Genomic DNA, 23,790 nt, shown 5'->3' on the forward strand with positions numbered 1-23,790 from the left:
GTTGATTGGTGGATATATAGTTTTTTGAAGCATCCAGAATTGCTCCGCACATTATAATCTCAAATTACTTTGAAGCGGCCGAGAGGCTTGTGATACCACGATAATTAACAACATTGTGACTATAACCGCGTTTGAAGAATGGTGTTACGAACGACTGTTTCCAAATGCGAGGAAATTTTGCCTGGCGAAGTGAACAGTTGAAAATATCACACAATGCTTTTGCTAAAGCTTCAATGCACCGGCATATTACAACTGCAGGAATACCATCTGCACCAGCTACAAACGAACGTTTCAGTTTTTTTTTTGCTGCCAATGAAACCATTTCTGGATTGATGGCAAATAATCCAAGCTCGACCATATTTACAGGAACATCCCGGATAGCTTCATCGGACTAGTGAGACCTAGACTAAAATTATGGGCACTCTCAAACTGCTCAACAAGTTTTTGAGCCTTTTCGCCATTTGTTGATAAAATTTTATTTCCCTCTTTAAGCGCTGGAATTAAGAAAATTATTTTGAGCTTTTTAGTGGAATCCCGACTAGAAGAGCATAACAAAAATTGAACGCAATTTTAACATATTGTGATATTTATAACTTATTTTGATACAATTTTGTTCTCAGTAGCCTTTATCTTTCAAATGTTGTAACAGGATTATATCATAATATGATTTGAAAAATGCTTAACACCGAATTGCCCAACAGTAGGCAATTTAAATAGATGTAGCAAAGTCTCCCAGCCATAGATATCACAACGCTGATATAATTTGAGAAGGTTGCCTTATTTGTAATGTTGTTATTTAATTTCATGTTCTCGAAAAATATTCTTGTTCAGACAAAAACAAAAAATTATGATTGTTGATCACAATCTGGAGACCCATCACGACCTGTAAAATTTCCAACTGCACAGAAACAATATATTTTGTATCTGATTCTGTTATAAATTTCTAACAAAATATGTTATTTTTATGATAAAATTGTAACAAAATTTGATAGTTTTCTGTTTCCAGTAGTGTAGTTTTTGATAGAAATTTAGATATTTTAACAACATCCTGCACCATGTTTCTAACAAATTTTGTTATAAAAATTTAGTATAACATAATAACATAGGAGGATATAATGTTGATATGACCTTCTAGTCGGGATGTCTCCACTTGTCATAAGACGAGTTTGTACCATTCCATTTAATTCTGCCGCTTGATTGTACCTTGACAGATACGTATTTCGACCTCAACAGTAAGGTTGTCTTCAGTGTCTCGTACTTGACTCGACCAAGTCTTTGAGCATTATTCCATGAACGGTGTTTGTTATCGAAGTCACTAATTATGAAAAATTTGGATTTTTTCCGAGTTAGAATTCGAAGATCAGCTCATCAAATTCCTTTGCTGCCCGTTGCACTGGAAAGTCAAGTAGGCAGCAATAAAAGAGAATTGTCCAAAATTTGTTTCAACAAAAACTTTGGTTCCGAAAGAAGAATATAATTTATGTTTGATACGTCTAGTTATGACAGTGGCGACCTCACCTTAGCTGTCAAGACGATCATTTCTGTAGATTTTTTTTTGATTTCTATTGATGGAGAGTCCAGGTTTTAAATAAGTTATAAGGCAATGCGCATGAACTGTTAGGAAGTTGAATAGTTCTAGACCAACATTTGGAAAGGGCGTAACAGTCAAAATTTATTTTATCTGATTCATCATCTACACCTGTCAACTTTGACAAACTGTAACTTGGTACCCTGATGACCGATTGAGCTGAAATTTTGGCAGTGAACTACAAATATGTTGAAATTTACACATACTCAGTATCATTTTTTTCGAATGACGCGTTCAAAAATTACGCACTAGGTCAAATTGTTCAAAATAATAGCAGTTTTTGTTTTGGAAATATCAGGAAAACAATTAATTGGAATGTTATCAATTTGAATTCAGGTGCTGCGAGACACTAAGTTTATAATTTAAAAAATACAAATTGTGGAATTTGACATTTGAATTGGCCAATATATCAAAAATAAAAACTGCTATTTTTTTTTAACAATTTGACCTAGTAATCATCTAGTGATTTATCATCAAGGACGACTTTGAACAACCGTTTAGTCTTGTCGTCGTATATGAAAAACTTATGTCGCTTACTGAAAATACTAAAGAAGACGTTTGCGATCTTCTCCCGATCGGATCCCGACAAAAAGCGGCAGTCTTCCTGCCAATCTGAAATGAAACCTTGATCCCCTGAAAGTTACTCAAAATCTTATTCCGAAAGCCAGAAAACTCGGCAACAGATACTACAATTAGGGGTAGTCCACAAAGTACGTCATGCCTCTAGGGGGAGGGGGGCTCTGAGCAGCGGGACGATCCATACAAACAATTCAGAGTTGAAAAGGAGTTGAAAATAGCCGTGACATACTTTATGAATCTTCCCTAAAGGAATCCTTTGCTTCTTCGCATAAATCGAATCACCTGGGCGATTTGCTCAATTTCGTCATGAAACAAATTGAACTGATTAGTTGGATAGGAAAAGAATTATTTTCAATGTTAGAGTTAGAAGGAACATCTGAAGTTTCCATTTTTCCGCGCTATGACAGGGCGGTCTTGGAACCTTGTTTCTTGCAAGAAAGTGGATAATTCAGAAGTTCCCCATTTCTCTTGTTTTGTTAATGCTCATTGAAGACATGATTTTCTGAGAGGTTTTTGCCTTTCTCGTACAACATAGTTGTACCGAAAGGCTATCATTTCACTCCGAAAACGAACTTTTTATAGAAGCTTCGGAGACCCATATACCATTCGACTCAGCTCGACGAGCTGAACAAATGTCTGTCTGTCCGTGCGTATGTGTGTGTATGTGTGTGTGTATGTGTGTGCACAAAAGCTAAGAAAAACATTAGACAACTTTTCATATAGTAATCCTTAACCGATTTCCTCGCAAAAAGTTTCATTCGACGGGGGGCAAAGACTAGTTGATCACTATTGAATTTAAAAACGATCGACCGTTGCGTTTAAAAGTTATAAAGAAAATGGTACTTCGAACCATAAGTTTGGTGCCTTGGCTAAATGCGAGAAAGGCAGTATCACTACTCGGTGAATTAAGTTGGGTTTTTTTTATTCAGAACGGTGTTCTTGCAGGATTACCACCGCTTGTCGGAATTTTACTTCTGCAAACGGGTCTAACGTAAAACCAAAGCACGGGTCCAAGCAAAGATTGTAACGGGATCAGTAGGTACAAAGCACTGAGAAGCACTGTGGAAATTCTTCGGGTAGTATTAAACCTTCAACAAAGAGAACAGACATCCGCACAGTACAAGAACACAATGTGGTTCCAGTTTATAAAACTTATGTCGAGAATTATCAAGGCCATTAGGTATACCACAGATAACAGATATTTAAGCTAGACCAAATTTTATCAACATTCCTGAGTTTACAATTGATATATGTTGACTCAGTACTACGGCAGACAGGTTATACCTTTCAAACTAAGATCGAAAAAAATCCTATATTTGTCACTGAACTAATTTTGAACCGGTTCCGGGATACTAGCTGGGGATAGCAGGATATGCTCAAGCCATATAATTTCCAATCGTTTTTTTACGAAATAAATAAGGAGGAAGGCTCGTTTGAATGAAAAGTCATTTAGCCAAAAGCCATTTGGCCGAATGCCACTTGGCCGAATAACACACTAGGATGAAAGTCATCTAGCCGAATTCGTTCGAACGTTTGGTCGAAACGGTTACTTACTTGATGAGCTACAGTTTCTCCGTGATGAGCCTAGGCCGAATTGAGTATCCCCCTCCACTGGAATTGACCCAGGGTCAATCGCTAAAATCGTCAACGTAGGAACAATAAACAAACAAAAAATAACCAATATATTGAGATTTCTACTCCAATAACTGTTTGGCAAAAAAATCATTTTGATAGCCAGTAATTAAAATGGCATTGCTTATGAAATAAAAAATAAACATGTTATTTTTTTATTTACAATGTTGTATAAACTCATATGTGATGTGTACGCCCTGCTTCTTCTTCTTATTGGCATTACATCCCTATACTGGGACAGAGCCGTCTCGCAGCTTAGTGTTCATTAAGCACTTCCACAGTTATTAACTGCGAGGCTTCTTAGCCAAGTTACCATTTTTGCATTCGTATATCATGAGGCTAACACGATGATACTTTTATGCCCAGGGAGTCGAGACAATTTCAAACATTTCGGCAAATTTCGGCAAACCCTCAGCATGGTCATGCTTTGTAGCCGCGCATCTTGCCACAAGGCTAAGAAGAGGAGGAATATGCACGTTATTTGGAAGATATTGATTTGGAAAATGTATTGGAGGCAGTGGCGTTGCCAGATAATTGGTCTGGGTGGGTGGGGGTTGTTACTGAAAAAAAAATCTAAAAATTTTGTCTCTGGGGTGGGGTTTTATGTCCAAAACCATCCCCGTGGCTACGCCACTGGGAGGAGGTAACCACTTTCCCTTCGATGGGACTTGAACCCATGACCCTACAGTACGCTAGACTGGTGCTTTAACCGACTAAGATACGAAGGACCTCCGTCGGCCTTCGCAGCCTAGCGGCTACTGAACGAGCTCGAGATTCCCAAATTGGACGCATAGTCAAATCACTCGCAATTTATTTCTCAAGCCAACACTTCCATATGTGTATAGTACACCGTGTACTGTACACGTTCACATTAGAGGAGCGTGAGTATTTAGAATGTCTGGCGGCTATACGCATTCTTCATCAGCAACTGTACTGATCAAGTAAGGTTGTGTAAGCTATTTGCCAGTCGGTCGTCAAGCTCAGATTATTCGAAAAAAAAAGTTTGTGGCATACTTAGTCAAATTTCTATAGGTAGCTACCTCGGACCACAAACGCCTATCCCAATCCAAACTATTTTTTCTTATTATTGTTTCCATATGTCTGTGTCAAGAGCTTTGTTATCATATGGATACTACATATTGATAAATATGTTGGGAAATCTGTATGCAATTTACTATTTTTGATAGAATTCATGCCAAGGTCGTTCTGAAACATGAACCAGAACATATGTTATATGTCTATGTCAGCCTTGTTGCTTTTTTAACATTTGTTTGCTTAGCTGTGTGACGATTTTTTCAAAGCAGGATCATGATGTAGGTAATTGGGTTCGATTTTTGGTTCGGTCTTGGAAATTTCCTTTTGTCTGTTTGATATTCCAAGAAATAATTGCTTTAGCCACTGAGTTTACCAAACATATCTGGTAATTAGGCTTGAAAAGTGTTTATAGAGCACTGAGACGTGGGAATCGCTCAACGAACACTCTGAGGTTGCAATATCCTATTTGGGGGTTTGTAATATTCGCTAAGAAGAAAAAGAGCTGTTTCAATCAACAAACTAGTAAGACTATACCACTCACAGATGACATAAAACCCCTAAAGCCGACGAACGGGAACCACCCGTCAATCAGCTACCCATCTCTTATCAGCACGGGGCGCAAATAAAGCCAACTTATCGTGAAGTGAAAGAAAGCATCTTCATGCCGTAGTAGCTAAGGAATCAAATGGAATTTAATTTCCCAAATGGCAATCCCCTAACCTAACAGTAGTATGTCACAGCCTTCCTTCCACCCACCCAAGGGGGGGTAATCAGGTAGGAATGGTAGTCCAACGTCTTTCCGAACTCGATACGAACGCTATCAAAAAGAGCAGATCACTGGACGGACACCTTCCGACTGCTGGATGGCATTACTAATGGACTGGTTCGGTAATTTAACGCTACCAATTAACTGCCCAGCAGTCGATGCCGTTCTGGAACCAGTCTAGGTTGATGTTTATGATGCTACACATAGCGTCGGTTGGTTGGGTAAGGGTATATGGAAAACAAGTAATATTAGATATCTAAACATTCGCATGACGTACATATTCTCGACCTTCGGAATTGATTCAAAGTAGGGATAAATTATGATCCGGAAACCTGTGCCCGAATTCTTACCTTCATTATACATATATCGGCTCTAATGTATCTGTATTCTCAATTTTATGATTCAGATTTATTGCTACCCTTCGTCGCTAATCAACATAAATCATAATTGGTCACAAACATGGAAGGAAGAATGACGAGCGTTGTCCTTCCTGTCGTGTCTATATCTGTTTGGCAGCAAATATGAGCGCCCATCCAAATATCGCACATTACATCATGTAACGACATCGACAAAAGCAAAATTTTCCATACCGCATACCATTATGGTTCCGTCCTCTTATCAGTAACAGTGATATACGTTTTTCGACGACCGTCGTCGTCGTTGTCGCTGCTGTTGTCATCGCATGCTGTTGAAACAACTGATAATAGACCAGGCGGTGACCAAGACCAAGTGTAAAGTATCCCGTTTCCGACCGTCTCGGCCTGGCCTCCTTCATCCCCTCCCACCCGGTAGCTGATTGGCGTGTTTTTACCTGCAATCATAGATGGACAGTTGCTCCCGGAGAGCCGCGCCGAACTGAACGAACGGACGGAAACGTGATTTTTTTTTCGACGGTTTGAATTTAAAATTTTGTCAATTTCCTATCGATTCGCGGGAGAGCGAAAAAGCCAGCAACGGAACGCGAAAATCAAAGAAAAAGGAAAATTTTCCAGTGAAATGACGACAAAATTGCGATGATGATGGATCGTTACCTGCCTTAGTGCATCGTCGGAGAAATTCGTATTGCTCTGTGGGCGACAAGAAGCAGCCAGTCGGTAGCAGAGTAAATAAATTAAAATTTATGAATCAACGGGCGTGCTCATTCACGGGTGAATAAATAAAATCAATCTCCACCAGGCGGGAAGTGGAAATTGCAGGTGACTCGCGAGTAGCAGCAGCAGCAACAGCATCCCAACGAGAAGGCTCTCGCAGCCTGAGGACGGAAGCTCTAATGGCGTGCTTTGCGAAAATTTTCTCCAGAAAGCACGGTTCGTTTAACCTTCCCGATGTTGGCAAGACGAATGATGGCATTGTGGTGAGTTAAAAGGAAAACATTCCGGTATGTGCGTAAGGTGTCTTTCTTTCGATCGGTGGCTCGTTTGTAGAAACGTGAAATAACCTAACCAGCCCGAGTAACATTGTGCGATGAGAATTACTTCAACAATGGTTCGGAAAGCTCCATTTCAACATTTTAGATTTTTATATTTTTGCTCATAAAATTTTGTTTCTGATGAATTCGAACGTTGTTCGGTTATGAAGATAGAAAATCCAAATAAATTTGCTTATCATCGAAGAGGTGTAAACCGTCTTATTCAAAAATAGATTGAAGATTTATCGTTTCAAGACGTGGCTCAAATTTAAAATCATTGTGCCTCATTTGGTTATCAGCGTAATGATACTGATACGGCGCAAGGTGCGAAAGATTGAATGCCGTAGCCATTTTAAAAATAAACATAGCAGATTTACACTTGTTTATTTATATTACAGACTTGTGTTTGGTTATTCCAGTGAATCAGTGTGTAACAACGTTCATCCAAATTATTTTCCATGCAATTGAAATGCTTGAAAGCATGGTATAAGATTTGATTACATTACATTGAACCTGAAAAAAAACTATGTTAGCTACGTTGAACTTTTCGGTTTAGATTCAAATATCACCGTTTTTTCTGCATTGAAAAACTCAGATATAAAACAAGGACAAAGTGCATAATATTAGCAGTGCTATACTTTCATACCATATTCTCAATTGACAGATCTAACATTTAAAACGACCGATTCCATTCCACTTTTTTTCTATGAATTTAAAGAACACAGACTAAATCGATGGTGGAATAATTTGTGGATTAATGCACAGAACAGTGTTATCAACGTAAGTTCTACTTGTGAACGATCTTATCGCACTTGAGGGATATTAAAATATATAATAAAAATAAAAGAAATATAGTCATCATGAGTTAACGTAATGTTATCGATTAATGCATCACAGGGTTATGACAAGTATTACCGAGAAAATTATTGAAAGCGGGGGGTAAACGGTTCTTCGGTAGACCTTCATGCTGCATGCTGAAGGACAAGCATCACAGAATTCAAAACTTAATTCACTCACGTTTTCAAGGGCACACCACTCAACGGAGGCAGCGGACAACTTTTGTGTTTATTATTTCAGCTTTGCTGCGTCGCAGCATGCTTGGAATAATAAAAATGACAGTTGTGCGATGCTTCCATATTGAGTGGTGTGCCCTCGAAACGACAAACATCGGGCTACAACCGAGGACTGTTCAAAGCGGGCGGCGTTTTTGGAAATCTGAAAGAAGGCTTCCTCCAGGACCCTGCCGAAAAAGAATCGCGTTTCTGCTCTCAACGAGGTGAACTTTCCAGCTCATCGTTGTGTGATTCCAATCCTCCACATTTACAACCGCAAAAGCAAGTGGCACCGGCAGCTCTGGCGGTTCAAACTTCAGCACTGTTGATCCACCAGAGAATTGCTCCCGCTCCCTCCTCCTGGGATCCATCGGCAGCCAGAAAACGAAACTGTCTCATAGAAAGAATCTGCTCCGCTCTACACTCCGGAGCAACTGATGCAGATCTTCTCGCAGCTCGCCACTCGGCTTCGCGGCTGCCAAACCCGTTTCGACCAGGTCTTCACTCTTGCATGTTCATTATTGAAAATGGTTGCTAGGGTAGCCCTAGTCAACTGGAACGCTTGCTCGCGCAAAAGCAAAAACATCGAACTGGCTGATTTCCTCGAGGAGAAGGAGATCGACGTGGCGTTCATATCCGAAACGCACCTAAAACCAGAGGTGAGCGTCCACATCCCAGACTTTTGTATCGTGCGACTCGACCGACCGACCAGGGGGCCATCACTCTTCGCTACAACATCAACTGTTGCCTGCTGCCAAGCTTCGAGCTGAGCATCAACGAGGCCATCGGTGTCGAAGTGACCACTTCCGTCGGCACAATCACGCTCATCGCGGCGTACTGCTTAAGCTAAAGCCGGCGATGGTTCATCGGCCGCCCTTCGGAGGGACATCGTCAAGCTAACGCGGAGACAAGGTCAGTACATCATTGCCGGCGACCTGAATGCCAAACATCAAGCCTGGGGCAACAGTCGCGGCAATCGAAACGGCACCATCTGGAGCAACGATATGGAGGAAGGCCACTACACGATCCTGAGCCCGGATTCCCCCACTCGGCTGAATCGGTCCGGCGTCCATTCGACAATCGACTTGTACATCATCAACATGAACGACCACCATTCGCAGCCGGTCGTCTACCAGGAACTCAGCTCGGATCACTATCCGGTGGTGGCTGAAGTTGGCTTCTCGGTTAATCGGCATCAGCTGTCCCGGTGAAACTATTAACGAGTCGACTGGGGCCGCCGAAAGTAATTGATCGGCAGCTGTGTCCCATCGATGAGGCGATCTCGGTGGCCTGAGAACAACATGTTCCGACGGCTTGGCAAGTAACCATCGATACACTCACCAAAGATTTGATTCGGTTGCGAAATGTCACTCGCAGGCAGCTTCAGTGTACTGGACTGCCTGAGCTTAAGGCACGCTGCAATCGAATCACAAAAATTATTAAGGCCAGAATTGTGGACCTATAAATAACGATTTCTCGAATAAGATCCGCACTCTCCCAGACTATGCTAAGCCGTTCTGAAATAAACATAAACGGTTGATCAACCGTTCACCAACTGACCCGAGTTACCAACGTCATCAGATGGAACAAGTTAGTTTCAAAAACATCCGCCATGGCCTTACTCGATGTCGAGTAAGCATTTGACAGGCATGATGGCCTGGTGTACAAACTACAACGCTTCAAACTTCCCAGCTACCCAAGTAGCAGACGCAACACTTTTGAAAAGCACCTTGTTTCTTTTAAGTTTTATTGAAGGAATTGGCACCTGCAGAGATCCCACCATCATCTTATATAGTACAAAAAAAGCTATTGAGAAGTCCTTTAACTGCATGGAAAATCAGATCCTCATGTCGTAAACTTTTTTCAAAATTCGAAATTAAACAAAAATGTCAAAAATGTTTATGTTTTGCCTTATTTTAGAAGGTTTGAATCAACAATATTAAAATCAATCGAATGCTTTTTGATTATGTCAAAATTGTCAACGATAGTCATATTTCAAATAGCAATCATGATTTGTTAGATATATAATGTATCTATGATGGAAAACCAAATTTGTGTATCCGGTAGCTGTCCGCCAGGGTCGGGACAGTTAGTTTTCAAATCAATCATTCAAATAGCCATTCTTTGCACCTGTTTTGTTCGATTCATTTGTTTTTTTTTTCTGAGATATCAGAAAACCGCAGAAGTAAACAGAATTTATTTATTTATTACCAGACTAAGGCCGGAGTGGCCTGTGCTGCACATAAAAGTCTTCTCCATTCGGCACTTCTCCAACCACGCAGTCTGCGGAGGGTCCACAAATCGTCCTCTTCCTAATCGATCCACCTTGCCCGCTGTGCACCTCGCCTTCTTGTTCTCGTCGGATCGTTGTCGAGAACCATTTTCATCGGATTACTGTCCGACTTTCTGGCTACGTGCCCGGCCCACCACAGTCTTCCGATTTTCGCGGTGTGGACGACGGATGGTTCTCCTAACAGCTGATGCAACTCGTGGTTCATTCGCATCCTCCACGTACCGTCCGCCATCTACACCCCACCATAGATGGTACGCAACACTTTCCTTTCAAAAACTCCCAGTGCGCGTTGGTTTCCACGAACATCGTCCAGGTCTCGTGTCCGTAGAGAACTAGCGTTTTGTTGATAGTCAGTTTGGTACGGCGGCGAACTCTATTCGATCGGAGCGTCAAGTACACGAATTCTTCAACCACCTCGATTTCGTCACCACCGATAGAAACTCGTGGTGGGTGGCTCACATTGTCCTCTCTTGAGCCTCTTCCTAACATGTACTTCGTCTTCGACGTGTTGATGACTAGTCCAATCCGTTTAGCTTCGCTTTTCAGTCTGATGTAGGCTTCCTCCATCCTCTCAAAGTTACGTGCCATGATATCAATGTCGTCGGCGAAACCAAATAACTGGACGGACTTCGCGAAAATCGTACCACTCGTGTCAATCCCTGCCCTTCGTATTACTCCCTCCAAAGCGATGTTGAATAGCAGACACGAAAGACCATTACCTTGCCGTAACCCTCTACGGGTTTCGAAGGGACTCGAGAATGCCCCTGAAACTCGAACTACGCACATCACCCGATCCATCTTCGCCTTGATCAACCGTATCAGTTTATCCGGAAATCCGTTTTCGTGCATTAGCTGCCATAGCTGGTCCCGATCGATTGTATCATATGCGGCTTTGAAGTCGATAAATAGATGATGTGTGGGCACGTTGTATTCGCGGCATTTCTGCAATACTTGACGTATGGCGAACACCTGGTCTGTGGTAGAGCGTTCACCCATGAAACCTGCCTGGTACTTCCCCACGCGCTCTCTTGCAATTGGTGTTAGTCGACGGAATAAAATTTGGGAGAGTACCTTGTAGGCGGCGTTCAGCAATGTGATTGCGCGGTAGTTGCTACAATCCAGCTTATCGCCCTTTTTGTAGATGGGACACACGACACCTTCCATCCACTCCTGCGGCAGAGCCTCATCCTCCCAAACCTTGGTAATCACTCAGTGCAGCGCCCTAGCCAGTGCTTCACCACCGTGTTTAAACAGCTCTCCTGGTAGTTGGTCAACTCCAGGGGCTTTGTTGTTTTTCAGCCGGCCGATTTCCTCCTGGATTTCCTGGAGATTCGGAGCCGGAAGTCGCATGTCCTGCGCGCGTGCTCCTAGGTTCATTACCATACCGCCACCGTTGTCTGCCATATCGCCATTCAGGTGCTCTTCGTAGTGCTGCCGCCACCTTTGGATCACCTCACGCTCGTTCGTAAGAAGGTTCCCGTTTATGTCCTTACACATATCGGGCTGTGGCACGTGGCCCTTACGTGAACGGTTCAACTTCTCATAGAACTTTCGTGCGTTATTAGCGCGGTACAGTTCCTCCGTCTCTTCGCGGTCTCGATCTTCCTGCTGACGCTTTTTCCTCCGGAAAATTGAGTTTTGTCTGTTCCGCGCCCGTTTGATCGTGCCTCGTTCGCCCTCGTGCGGTGTTGCAGCAATCTCGCCCATGCTGCATTCTTCTCCTCAACTAACTGCTCACAGTCGCCGTCATACCAGTCGTTTCTCTGATCCGGAGCCACCGTGCCTAGTGCAGCGGTTGCAGTGCTTCCAATGGCGGATCGAATATCTCTCCAGCCATCTTCAAGAGATGCTGCGCCTAGCTGCTCTTCCGTTGGGAGTGCCACTTCCAGCTGCTGCGCGTAGTCTTGGGCTAGTCTACCGTCTTGTAGCCGCCCAATGTTAAGCCGCGGCGGACGACTCCGACGCGTGTTGATCACCGTCGAGAGTTTTGAGCGCAGACATACTGCGACGAGGTAGTGGCCGGATTCAATATTCGCACTGCGGTAAGTGCGTACGTTCGTGATGTCGGAGAAGAATTTACCGTCGATTAGAACGTGGTCGATTTGGTTTTCCGTTACTTGATTAGGTGATTTCCATGTGGCCTTGTGGATATTCTTGCGGGGGAAGAAAGTGCTTCGGACTACCATTCCGCGGGAGGCTGGAAAGTTTATGCATCGTTGGCCGTTGTCGTTCGATACGGTATGCAGACTATCCGGTCCGATGACCGGTCTATACACCTGAGCGTTCATGTCACCGATGACGATTTTGACGTCCCGCAGTGGGCATCCATCGTATGTCTGCTCCAGCTGCGCATAGAACGCTTCTTTCTCGTCGTCGGATCTCCCTTCGTGTGGGCAGTGCACGTTGATGATGCTATAGTTGAAGAAACGGCCTTTTATCCTCAGCTTGCACATCCTTGCGTTGATTGGCTGCCACCCAATCACGCGTTGGCGCATCTTTCCCAGCACTATGAAGCCGGTTCCCAGCTCGTTGGTGGTGCCACAGCTTTGGTAGAAGGTAGCCGCTCGATGCTCGCTTTTCCACACTGTCTTATATTTATGACATATGAATGCCCCGAGTAACATAAGTCAGACAAAAATGGTTGCATCAACTTTATTGTGACTAAATCTGGTCACACATGAGTTGTAGTAACGCATATTGAACATGTGTGCTGCTAGCGGTTCCTCATAAGTTATTATTATTATTATCGTCTTTATTTAAGAGGTTTTCAGCCCTTGGCCCTCTGGCATCCTCATAAGTTCTTCAATGGTCTTCAATGAACACACTATCATTATTGGTAGAAAAAAAATCAACTAGAAAATTCGTTGCAGTTTTTTGAACAATGATTCAGTGCACATGAATCACTTGAGGCTATTATTTTCTAGTTACATCTGTTTCGATCTTATCTAACATCCGAATGTGACAGCTTGATGTCGCAAAACTCTGGTATCATCAATGCTATCGCAAAGAAAATGTTTACTGGTAAACAGAGGAAATTTCTTTCTACATTGTTCATGGTCGAACACGCTTGCAGCCATTACAACATTTTTTTTCCAGCACTTAGAAATAAATTAATTATTTCTCCATAAAATTTCGTTTGTCTTATCACTCAAAAAAATGTTTTCATTGTACTAAGAAAACATTTTTCGGATGTATAAACTCAGCTGATTCTATTTCTCGTGGGAAAGTGGCAGTTTGACTTTTTGTGAGGCAATTCTAACCGGAATCAATGTCAGAGATGTCGCATGAAAGGGCAATTAGTGCCCTCAACTAGCAATACTAGCATGTGTAACTGACAAAGTATGCATGATTGAGTTCTTAAAACATTCAGGAATCGATAATTATCTGATTTAGAAATTGGATTGGGCTACGAAATGGTAAGACGACATCTGGGAAGACGCGTCCAACATAGCTCTGGTCATAGCTCACAAGTTCCAACACTCAGGCTTCCATGAGTCTGCCGACTTGATTTACTAATTTTTTGCCACTTGATAATTTAGAAGTAAGATCGCGGGTGAATTTTGATCATCCTAGATTTTTTGAAAATCTGATTTTTCCCATCCCTATGTGCGTGTGTAAACAATAAATTGACACCCATTTGATTGTATACGCTTTTGGAAGCGAAATGATTTTTGGCAATTGAAACAATTCGATTTAGCATGAAAAACTCAGGCGTTAATCGCAATCGAGCGCTCACACTCAATAATACATAGATTAAAAAATACAATGAAACAAAAAATACGCACGATTATGCAGTAAATAAAGATTTCAGGTTTAAAGCTTATGATTATTTCTTGCAAAGATTTGCATTTGATTAGACTAAAAATTCTATTTATCTATTTATAACAGTGTAAAGATTGCACATTGAAAGCAGAAAAACAAACACTTTTCGTAACATGGGGTGGGTGAATGATATGCCTACATGCTTGACAGTAATCATACGATACGTCATAGAATAAAGCGGTGTCTTATTTTGCTCTACCATCTCTTGAGGGTGCCGCAGCACTCGACAATGGGGATTCCAGCCCAATTACTGTTGGTCGAAGTGTAGAAATCCGTTAGCAAACTCAAGTGAATACTTGAGTAAACCTCGTTTATTCTGGCGATTCAAGATAATAACGAATAACTTAAATGATGAACCAGATGAGCTCCCATCAGTAAAAATAAGCGCTCAAGTGCGTGTTAAATATATTAAAATATTGAGAAACGAATCAATTTGTAAACGGAGTCTGGGCGTAACTTTAAGCATCGTATCTCACTGAACCAATCATCTGGTGGTGAATTTAAATTGCGAACATATGCATATATGGTACAATTTTGCGTGTAGGGGCAGCACAGCACATTATCAATTCTCTCTGTTATACGGCAATATTTGAAATATATAATGCTATAGTTTACTTCCCTTCTGCAGTATAAGAGCTAAAAATAATAATATTAATTTATTGACTTGAGAAACTGCAGAGTTCTGGTTATGGTGTGGCACCAGCATTTTTAGCGTGATTGGTTAATTTATAATTAGTAGTATGAACTATAATTGGGAGCGATGAATCAATAAAAAAAAACTGATAAATCCACCTAGCGGTGATGATGCCTTTCTCGCTCATCACAAAATGTATCGCAAAAAGTTAGAGAGGTCAAAACAGCAAATAATGGGGATAGATCTTATTAGGGGTCTCCGGTAGCTTTGCGAGCAAATGCGTACGATTGCCAATCCGGAGATGGCGAGTTTGATTCCCGGTACGGTCTAGGATATTCTCGGGTTGGAAACATTCTCGACACCCTGGGCATAATGTATCCATTGTACTTGCCTCACAAGATACATACTCATGCAATAGCGGGCATGGAACAGCTTCCAATCAATAACTGAGGAAATGCTTATAGAATACTGAGATGAAAAGCAGGCCAAGTTCCAGTTGAAATGTAGAGTCATTGTAGAAGATCCTTTTATTTCTATCATATTTGTTTTCATGTATTTAATTCACAAATATGAATTAATTAATGACTTGGCGCTGAAAAATTTGTTGACAGTACAATATAGATTTATATAGATAGTATTATATAGATTTCCAAAGAAATTGACAGACATCTTTGCAAGAATGTTATCGATCATTTAGTAATTTGCGTTCGATCATTTAGTAGTTTGGCAATAACTCATTCCAGAAGCTGAATTTCAAAATGTGTTGTATGGTGGACTTCTAGTTTGATGGTTTATCTACAACTTTGCCCAATGGTTTGTTGTTAGACTTCAACGAATAACGGAGTTATAGCGCTAATTGCAGTAGTTTTAACTAAATGATTGGAATTTTGTTATCATTTAGTCTAAGTTACTGAAACTATAGCTATAACTCCGTTACTAGTGGAATTCAAAAAACGAACCATTTGGCAGAGTTGTAGAAAAACCTTTGCACTAGAAGTCCATCATACAACACATTTTGAAATTCAGCTTCTGGAATGAGTTATTGACAAACTACTAAATGATCGAACGCAAATTACTAAATGATCGATAACATCCTTGTTTGACGAATTTATAATAAGCAACATACGATGGAAATCGTTAGTTGTTTTCAGTATTATGTCTGAAATTTCTGTAAAAAAAAGTAGCAAAATTCAGGCGTAACTGTCATCAAGTTGTTGGTAGACGACATCGAAGGCAGACCAATTTAGGGCGTGTTAAAAATCAAGTCATCATTGTAACTTGTACATATTCATTTTTGGTATGATACCATGTGAAATATTAAAAATAATATAATTTTGATGAATTTTATTGGAACAATCGCTCGGTTTTGATAGAAGCCAGAAATAGTGCTTTATCATTTGATCAAGGTACTGCTTTCTTGATGTCAAAGTTCACATATTATATTATCATATCATTTTATATTTTATCTCTTTATTATTTTATCTTATATTTTATCTAGTATTTTATAGTTCGTAATTTGAACAGATTATTAGCATCCTTATTACCATCCACACATTTTAGAAAACAAAGAATGTTTAAACGAAGAGAGAAAAGAATAGAAAATTTTCCACCAAAAGATCCTCGTTCAATAGCATAGCACTTTCTTTTTGACCTTCGGATAAAAGTGTAGAAAATTTGAGTTAATTCATTTGACGATAATTTTAGCTACGGACAAACTAGCTCAAAACCTCGTGCAAGGTTGCGCTTTAGGAGCTAGTGGTAGATAGAAGTGGATTAAACCGGAACCTAATCGGGTGACTAGATACTTTTAATTACCTTAGTTAAAGCAGAACTCATCACCCTCAACCTTCCACCAAAATTTGTTTCTAGAAGGTCGAATAAAAATCGCTTACTCCGATTTACGTCTAATTAGATCTTCACACGGTTCCGACACACAATCCCCAAGCAACACCTCTTGTTTCTCAGTGAGTAACAACAACTGTGGTGTGACTTACTAAAGGTCTGACTTATGCACAACGCGTCGTATTTGGAACTCCTTTGTGACACAAAAAGCGCAAGAGGTGGAGCCTATTTGCAATAAAAACACAAAAACCAATCGGGAATCGAACCATGGACCTTGAGATTAGCAATCTTCTACTATAACCATCACACCAACAATTCTATTTGGAGATTTTGCTACAAGTGCATTACATAAACAACAAAGTCATTTATAACTTCATTGTACCTTATACGGAACATGCAGGGGACTATCAAAAATAAAATACTGCTCAGCTGAGCTCAAAGTGTTTTGCAACATATCAGAAACATTGTCGTAACAGCAATGAATCGAAGTGTTATTAATTCTGCAACTTATCTGTTTTGTTTCTGATATGAAACACATCGAATTTCAAACCACCCAAGAAGTCAGATAGGTAAAATATTGCACCCAACTTAAACGGAAATGAAACATTGTGATTTTCTGAAACTGGGAAGTGACTTCAATGTGCCTCGATGTATGTATCAATGCAATTTATTAAGAACAAACGCCTATTTGAAAGATGTTGCGCGTGCTGCTTGGAAGTTGCTGCAACCATTTGCGTCTTACTTGTGCTGCTCGGGTAGTGTAATCTGGACGATTTTCCGTAGGACACAACGGGACAGGACTCCACGCCAAATGCAACTTGTCGCGAGCCAATCGGTTAAGGTTAAGTGCCCAAAAAACGAGTGAGCTTTTTGCACGGGGTTTGCGTATACAAAATTTTATTTTGACCATAACTTTAGAGCCCAAAATGCGATCGGGTAGATTTTCAATATGAAACAATGGGACAGGATTTCTAGTCGAATGCAACTTGTCGCGAGCAAATCGGTTAAGTTAAAGGGCTAAAAAAAAATGAGTGAGCTTTTTGAACAGATTTTTCGTGTAGAAACTGTAGTTTGGCCATAACTTTTGGGCAATAACTTTTTTTTGTATATCTCAAAAACGTTTTCTTCAAAAGTCCAAAAAATTCTAAAATAAAAGAGAACAAAGAATTTCCTCAAATTCAATTTTTTAGTAAGCAGAGCCCAAAACCCCCCAAAACAGGCTAATTTTTATTTCCTATTTCATTTCCTCTATATTTGGTCCAGATAAGATAATCTGGCAAAAAAAATGTTGAAATTAGTTTTGGCCGAATTCCGTCATTTTCCGACCATTGTGCAAAGGCAAAAAAGTCAAGCGGTTTCACATATTAAGAAATTGTTATTGTATTTTATCGTCTATAATTGAAAAGGTCACTAGGATTTTTTTGAAATATTTACCCAAAAACTTCCAATTGCGGTGTGATAATAAATTGACTTTAATTGCGACATTTTGGAGGGTTTTCTAGCAAACAATTTCTGAGTAAAAGCCGGGTTTTACTATTAACTAGAATTCTTTGGATGTTCTCAAAAATTGCTTGGGAAATAACTTCTGACATTTTTTTCGTAAATGTCTTAAATATTGTTTCGCCAGCACTAAATTGATTTCCGACTTTCTATATTCTACTTCCGAACTTACTTCCGGCATAATGACTGTCAAAACAAAACTTGTATTTGTCACCAACGGAGAGCATTCGGAAGTGTGAAAATTGACTTCCGAACTTTAATTAAGTGCCAGCGATAATACAAGCTCGATTTTGTGACAGACAACACGTTGCAGTGCTGCGTATTTATTTTATTTTCCGTGTGAATCTCGTCGAAAGTGGGCCTTGTTGCCAGTTCATCAGCGTCATACAAACAGTTTTTGTCTAAAACTTGCACAATAATGCTTTGGGGATATCTCCAGCTTTTTTCGAATAAAAATTCAACTATGCTTCCAGAAATACCTATACGAATACCATCGAAAATTGCCTTCCCTCGGAAATTTCTCCTGTAATTCCTCCGAAATTTCCAGCAAGAATTCATTCCACAGATCTAGGACAATATTTTAGAAACTTCGTTAGGAGTTTCCGAACGAATTTCAAACGGAATTTCCAAGGGAACTCATTTTTTTTCAAAGACTCCTTAAGGCATTTCCGACATTTTCTAAATTTCCAAGAATTCCAATAAGAATTCGTTCGTAATTTCCTCAAGGAATTTCCCCAGAGAATAATTTGAAAATTACTTCAGAGATCAACTCAGAAACTCCTTTTAAAATTCCTCAAAAGATTGTTTTGAAAATTCAAAAAAGGATTTCTAAGAAAATTTCAAAAATTCTTTATTTCGCAAGATCTATAAGTATTTTTTTTAAAGTTATTTTGGAAATCCTGGAGAAAACCTTCAGGAATACCTACAGAAATTCAAAAATTCCTTAGAACAAAACCTTTTAAAATTTCTTTAGGATTTTTTTGGAAATACCTTTGGGATTTTTTTTCGAAAATTGATTCAGTAATTTATTCGGGATTGTTTTAGGAAATTCTTCAGAAACTCTTTTGAGAATTCTCCTATAAATTAAATCCAGGAATAATTTAGAAATATACGCCAGCAATTCCTTTTGACATTCGTCCAAGGATACCTTAAAAAAAAATTGGAGAGGCCCCAGCAAACACAAGATCGTGTATCATAGCGAATAAGTGTACAAAGTGGAGGCCATATAGGTACATTTTGCATGCAGTCAAATGGAGGCATGCGCCTATATCGCCTCCACCATGTATACTTATTCGCAGGCATATGCGACTTTGTGTTGACTGGGGCCTTTGTAAATTTCATTAGAAACTTCCTCCAGGAAATCCTTCGGAAGTGGTTTTAGTAAAACCATACGACATTTTTTTCCGATTGTTATGAAAATTTGTGAAAAGATTTTTCTCCGAAATGTATTAAAGAATGAAATTGGAAATACTAGAGAAGTTTTCGGAATAGTTCCTTAGCGAAATTTCAACGGAATTCCCAGAAGGAAATTCCGAATGATTCTTAAAAAATTTCTGGATGAATTTTTTAAGTGATATTTGAAACAATCTCAAAGGAATATCCGAAGGTCTCAAAGAATATCTAATTGAATTTCCGGAGGAATGTCCGAAATAATGTCTAAATTAAATTAGAAATAATTCCTGTATGAAGTTCTGATGAAATTTCGAAGGAATTCCAAGAATTTCTTCCTAGAGATTCCTAAGGGATTTCTTAAGGAATTACCTGGAGAATTTCTTTAAGAAATTCCTGAAATAATTGCTGAAGCAATCTATTCCTAAACAAAAAAAAATCGAAGGAATTCCGAACCCAATTTCCACAGGGATTTCTAAAGCAAATTCCAAAAGAAACTTCCGAAGGAATTTCGGAAGGTTTCCTTAAAGAATTTACGTAGGGCTTTCAAAAAGAATCTTAGGAATTTAGAAATTTTCCCAACGAATTTCTGATGGAGGTTCCAAAAGAATTCCCGAATAAATTCTTAAAATAATTTGTAACGCAAGTATTCCTTCTGGGTTTTTAAAGGTCTTCTCATCTTAAATCTTGATACATTTCTCGATATACCTCCGAAGTAATTCCATGAGAATTTGCCGAAAGAATCCTTGCAGGATTGCACCGAAAAATAACGATAATAGGAAAATTTCTTTGGAAGTTTCTTTGGAGATTCATTAAGGAATTCGTTTGAAAATTCTTAAAAGGAATTCTGGCCGAGCTACGGGAGCAGAGGTCATGAAATATCTGATGGCTTTTCCGCAAATGTGACCTTTAAGTGGTCTTGTTGTGTGGGGGTTATCACGCCTATCTAAAGAGTAGGAGGTTGAACTCAAAATTGATTTGAATCGTTCATGAGTTTTTGAGTTTTTCCCAACACTGTCAGTAAGTGAATCATCCAAGGAAGTTGCCGATTTCGATTATTTGTCTTACAAAGCTGCGACTGTTTAGAAATTGAGTATTGTAGCCATGAGCGAACGAGCGAGTTTCCTGAAATGCGTTCGCATTGAAATGAATTAAATTAGCACAATTTTTTTGAATAATCTGGTTTGAGGTGAAGTTGATCAACACAACTCTACTAAAACCATTGTGACCCTGCCGTCAAAACACACAAGATTATTTGAATAAATGTTGAACTTACCACGTAAAGAAGTCTACTAAGTGAGTATTTGAAACGAAAATAGCGTAATTTATGACTATCTCTCGCTTTCTTCCACAAGCAGGAAGAAAGGGAGGAACTTCTGGAGGAATTCCTGAAGAAACTTTCGGAGGAATTTCTGAAGGAACTTCAGGAGCAATTTCTGCAAGAATTTAAGGAGGAATTTCTGAAGGAACTTAGAATTCCCGAAGAAACTTTCGGAGGAATTCCTGGAGGAGCTTCCGAAAGAATTCCTGGAGAAACTTGAGGAGGAATTCCTAGGGGAACTTCAGGAGGAATTCCTGGGGGAACTTTCAGAGGAAATCCTGGAGGAACTTACGAAGGAATTTCTGAAAGTACTCCTGGAGGAACTTCTTGAGAATTTCTGAAGGGACTCCCGGAGGAATTCCTGGAGGAACTTAGGGGGGAATTAGTGGATGAACTCCCGGAAGAATTCCTGGTTAGCATATGCGGTATTTCGAAAAATTTCGTAACAAATTTTGACTTAAACTACGGTCCACGCACGGTCGTGTATTATCAAAAAACAAAATCATAAAACTTTTTTCAAAACTTAATGTTAAACAAATTTTTCTTTTAACGCCTAATACATAATCCCATTCTGCGCATGACTAAGCATCGCTTAAGAGTTAGGAAGGCCCTACGGAAACATTATACGAAGCACACTAATTCTCTTCTAATCCTAAATTGACTGTAAGGGCGTAATCGGCTCATACTGTCCATAGCAGCTGTTTCTTGCACTCAATTGAATTCGGTTGAGGATGAAAAGACAATAGCTTGGTTCGTCGAGTAGATTGTATATAAGACTTTGGGTCTTCGAGCCTCCTTTGAAAAGGTTGAATTTGGAAGAAAATGATATTCTTTTGTTACAAGTTTTAGTATGAGAAATAAAAAATTATTTCTTCATACCTGGCAAACTGCAGTCGTAAAAACTTTGCGATCACATTTCTGAAAAACATTTTTTTTTATTATTTCTTTATTAAAGTGCTTTTTAAATTATGAATAAAACTGCAACACAATTTGAAAGACATATCTTTAAGCATTTTAGAAAGGAGCAGAGCATAACTCCATCAGTGCAGCAAAAAGTCATTTCTTAAATCTTTGACTTCTTCAATCGCTCTACATACGAACTGAAACTTAGCGTGCTATTCATTTTTTTATTCCTTTATTTATTTATCACGCACTCTTAATCGCTACACGCAAAAAAATATTGCAGTCGAAACTACCATTCCGAGGGTTATTTTAAGAATATGCACCGACGATTTTCAGCAGACAACAAACCCGATTGATTTTACCATGCGAGCAGTAAAAATCAACTGTGGCCCTTGTGGAATATTGTCACATGAACTGAAACAGTGGTGAATTTCTTTGAAACCATGGTTAAATCAACTGAAATTTCTACGTAATTTTTCTACGAAATAGTAATTTTTACCACGGAGTTTTTTTCTGTGTACTGTGCCGAGATCTACTGTGGTATACTGCTGTACAGAATCCACACAGAATCTATTTTCAGATTTCCATTAGGTACTCATTATTGTTGTCGTTGGCAGTCCAGCTCATCGTGAGTCCATTGTGTCCGTTTGTCCATGTCGTGTATCCAATGATCGTTGCGTTGTTCAGTTGCCATTTTATCCGGGTAACGTTGGAGGAATGCCTCCAAGAAGAACAAGTTGTCAGTCGTCATCAGGCAGCCGTGACGGTAAGGCATGTACCCCAGAACGCCACCGTAGGGGTTGCGGAACCGGCGACTGACGAGGATTTGGTGGAGGGGCTGGGATTCGAACCCTTGACCATCCGCTTGTAAGGCGAACGTGAAGCCAACTATTCTACGGGACGTCCCTATTTAACTTTGTGTTCTATTAGCATTACCACAGATATTTATTGAAAGCTTATCCACAGACAAGCAGACGTAACACTGATGAAATTTTCATCGACCCATTACTTAACAATCGTTCTAAATATATCTGATAGCAAGTTTCGCAGCCAGAGGCACGCTCATTGTATATAGTATATATCGTCATACCCTCCTGTTGATGATGTCGTACTAAACTTTATTCAACTGCAACATGCTTGCGAAGGATTTTCAGGAAATTGTTCTAGCTGCTATGTCTGATAGTCAAATGGCGACAGACGGCGGTAGCAAGGTCGACTTAGGCTCACCGATCTTGAAACCAAGGACTGCTTTTGCGAGTTTAAGAAATATTCGGACAATTTCGTTAAATTTCTGTTGAATGTGGCTTTCGGGTATTTGTTGGGTTTTGTAGAGGCGTAGGCATTTGCCAACCATAATGTAAACCTACTCTAATTTGGAAATTGGGATCGAATATACCCACCTCCGCGGTAAGGCGCGCGGATACAAAGCAAGACCATGCTGAGGGTGGCTGGGTTCGATTCCCGGTGCCGGTCTATGCAATTTTCGGATTGGAAATTGTCTCGACTTCCCTGGGCATAAATGTATCATCGTGTTTTATGGTAACAAAAATGGTAACTTGGCTTAGAAACCTCGCAGTTAATAACTGTGGAAGTGCTTAATGAACACTAAACTGCGAGGCGGCTTTGTCCCAGTGTGGGGATGTAATGCCAATAAGAAGAAGAAGATACCCACCTTATCCGAACAGTGATAAGTCTCAATCACAAATGACATATTCCGATACAGATAACTCAAAGAATAAACGATTTATCTAATTATGATTGATTTGCTGCATGCAGCAAAATTGTTCCTGCAAGGTGTTTCCTCCCTAGACTGATAGCAAGCATGGCGCTGACATGAAGGAAGAATTGTCTACCGATTATTGATACGGCGCTGATTGTTTTGACTTGTTTGTATTTATTATAAGGATTAGCACGTCGAAAGTGTTGTAAGGTGTTTGTCGTAAAATAACTTTCTAAGCTCAAAACCAATGAAAAGTATGCAGTAAATGTATGCCGATCAGATTACTGGGTGTCAGAATCAGAGGCG

General features: G+C 39.9%; 1 protein-coding gene across 1 annotated transcript in view; it reads left to right on the plus strand.

Moving 5' to 3' along the window:
* The first annotated feature begins 6,317 nt into the window (after positions 1-6,317).
* Positions 6,318-23,790, plus strand: part of LOC134212572 (cGMP-dependent protein kinase 1) — a 33,626-nt gene continuing 16,153 nt past the window's right edge. The window contains exon 1 of the mRNA XM_062690558.1: positions 6,318-6,954. Coding sequence (XP_062546542.1) covers positions 6,871-6,954 — 84 coding nt within the window. The 5' untranslated portion in view covers positions 6,318-6,870. The remainder of the gene's footprint in view (positions 6,955-23,790) is intronic.

Source organism: Armigeres subalbatus, chromosome 2 (genome assembly GCF_024139115.2).
Source record: "Armigeres subalbatus isolate Guangzhou_Male chromosome 2, GZ_Asu_2, whole genome shotgun sequence".
NCBI lineage: Eukaryota > Metazoa > Arthropoda > Insecta > Diptera > Culicidae > Armigeres > Armigeres subalbatus.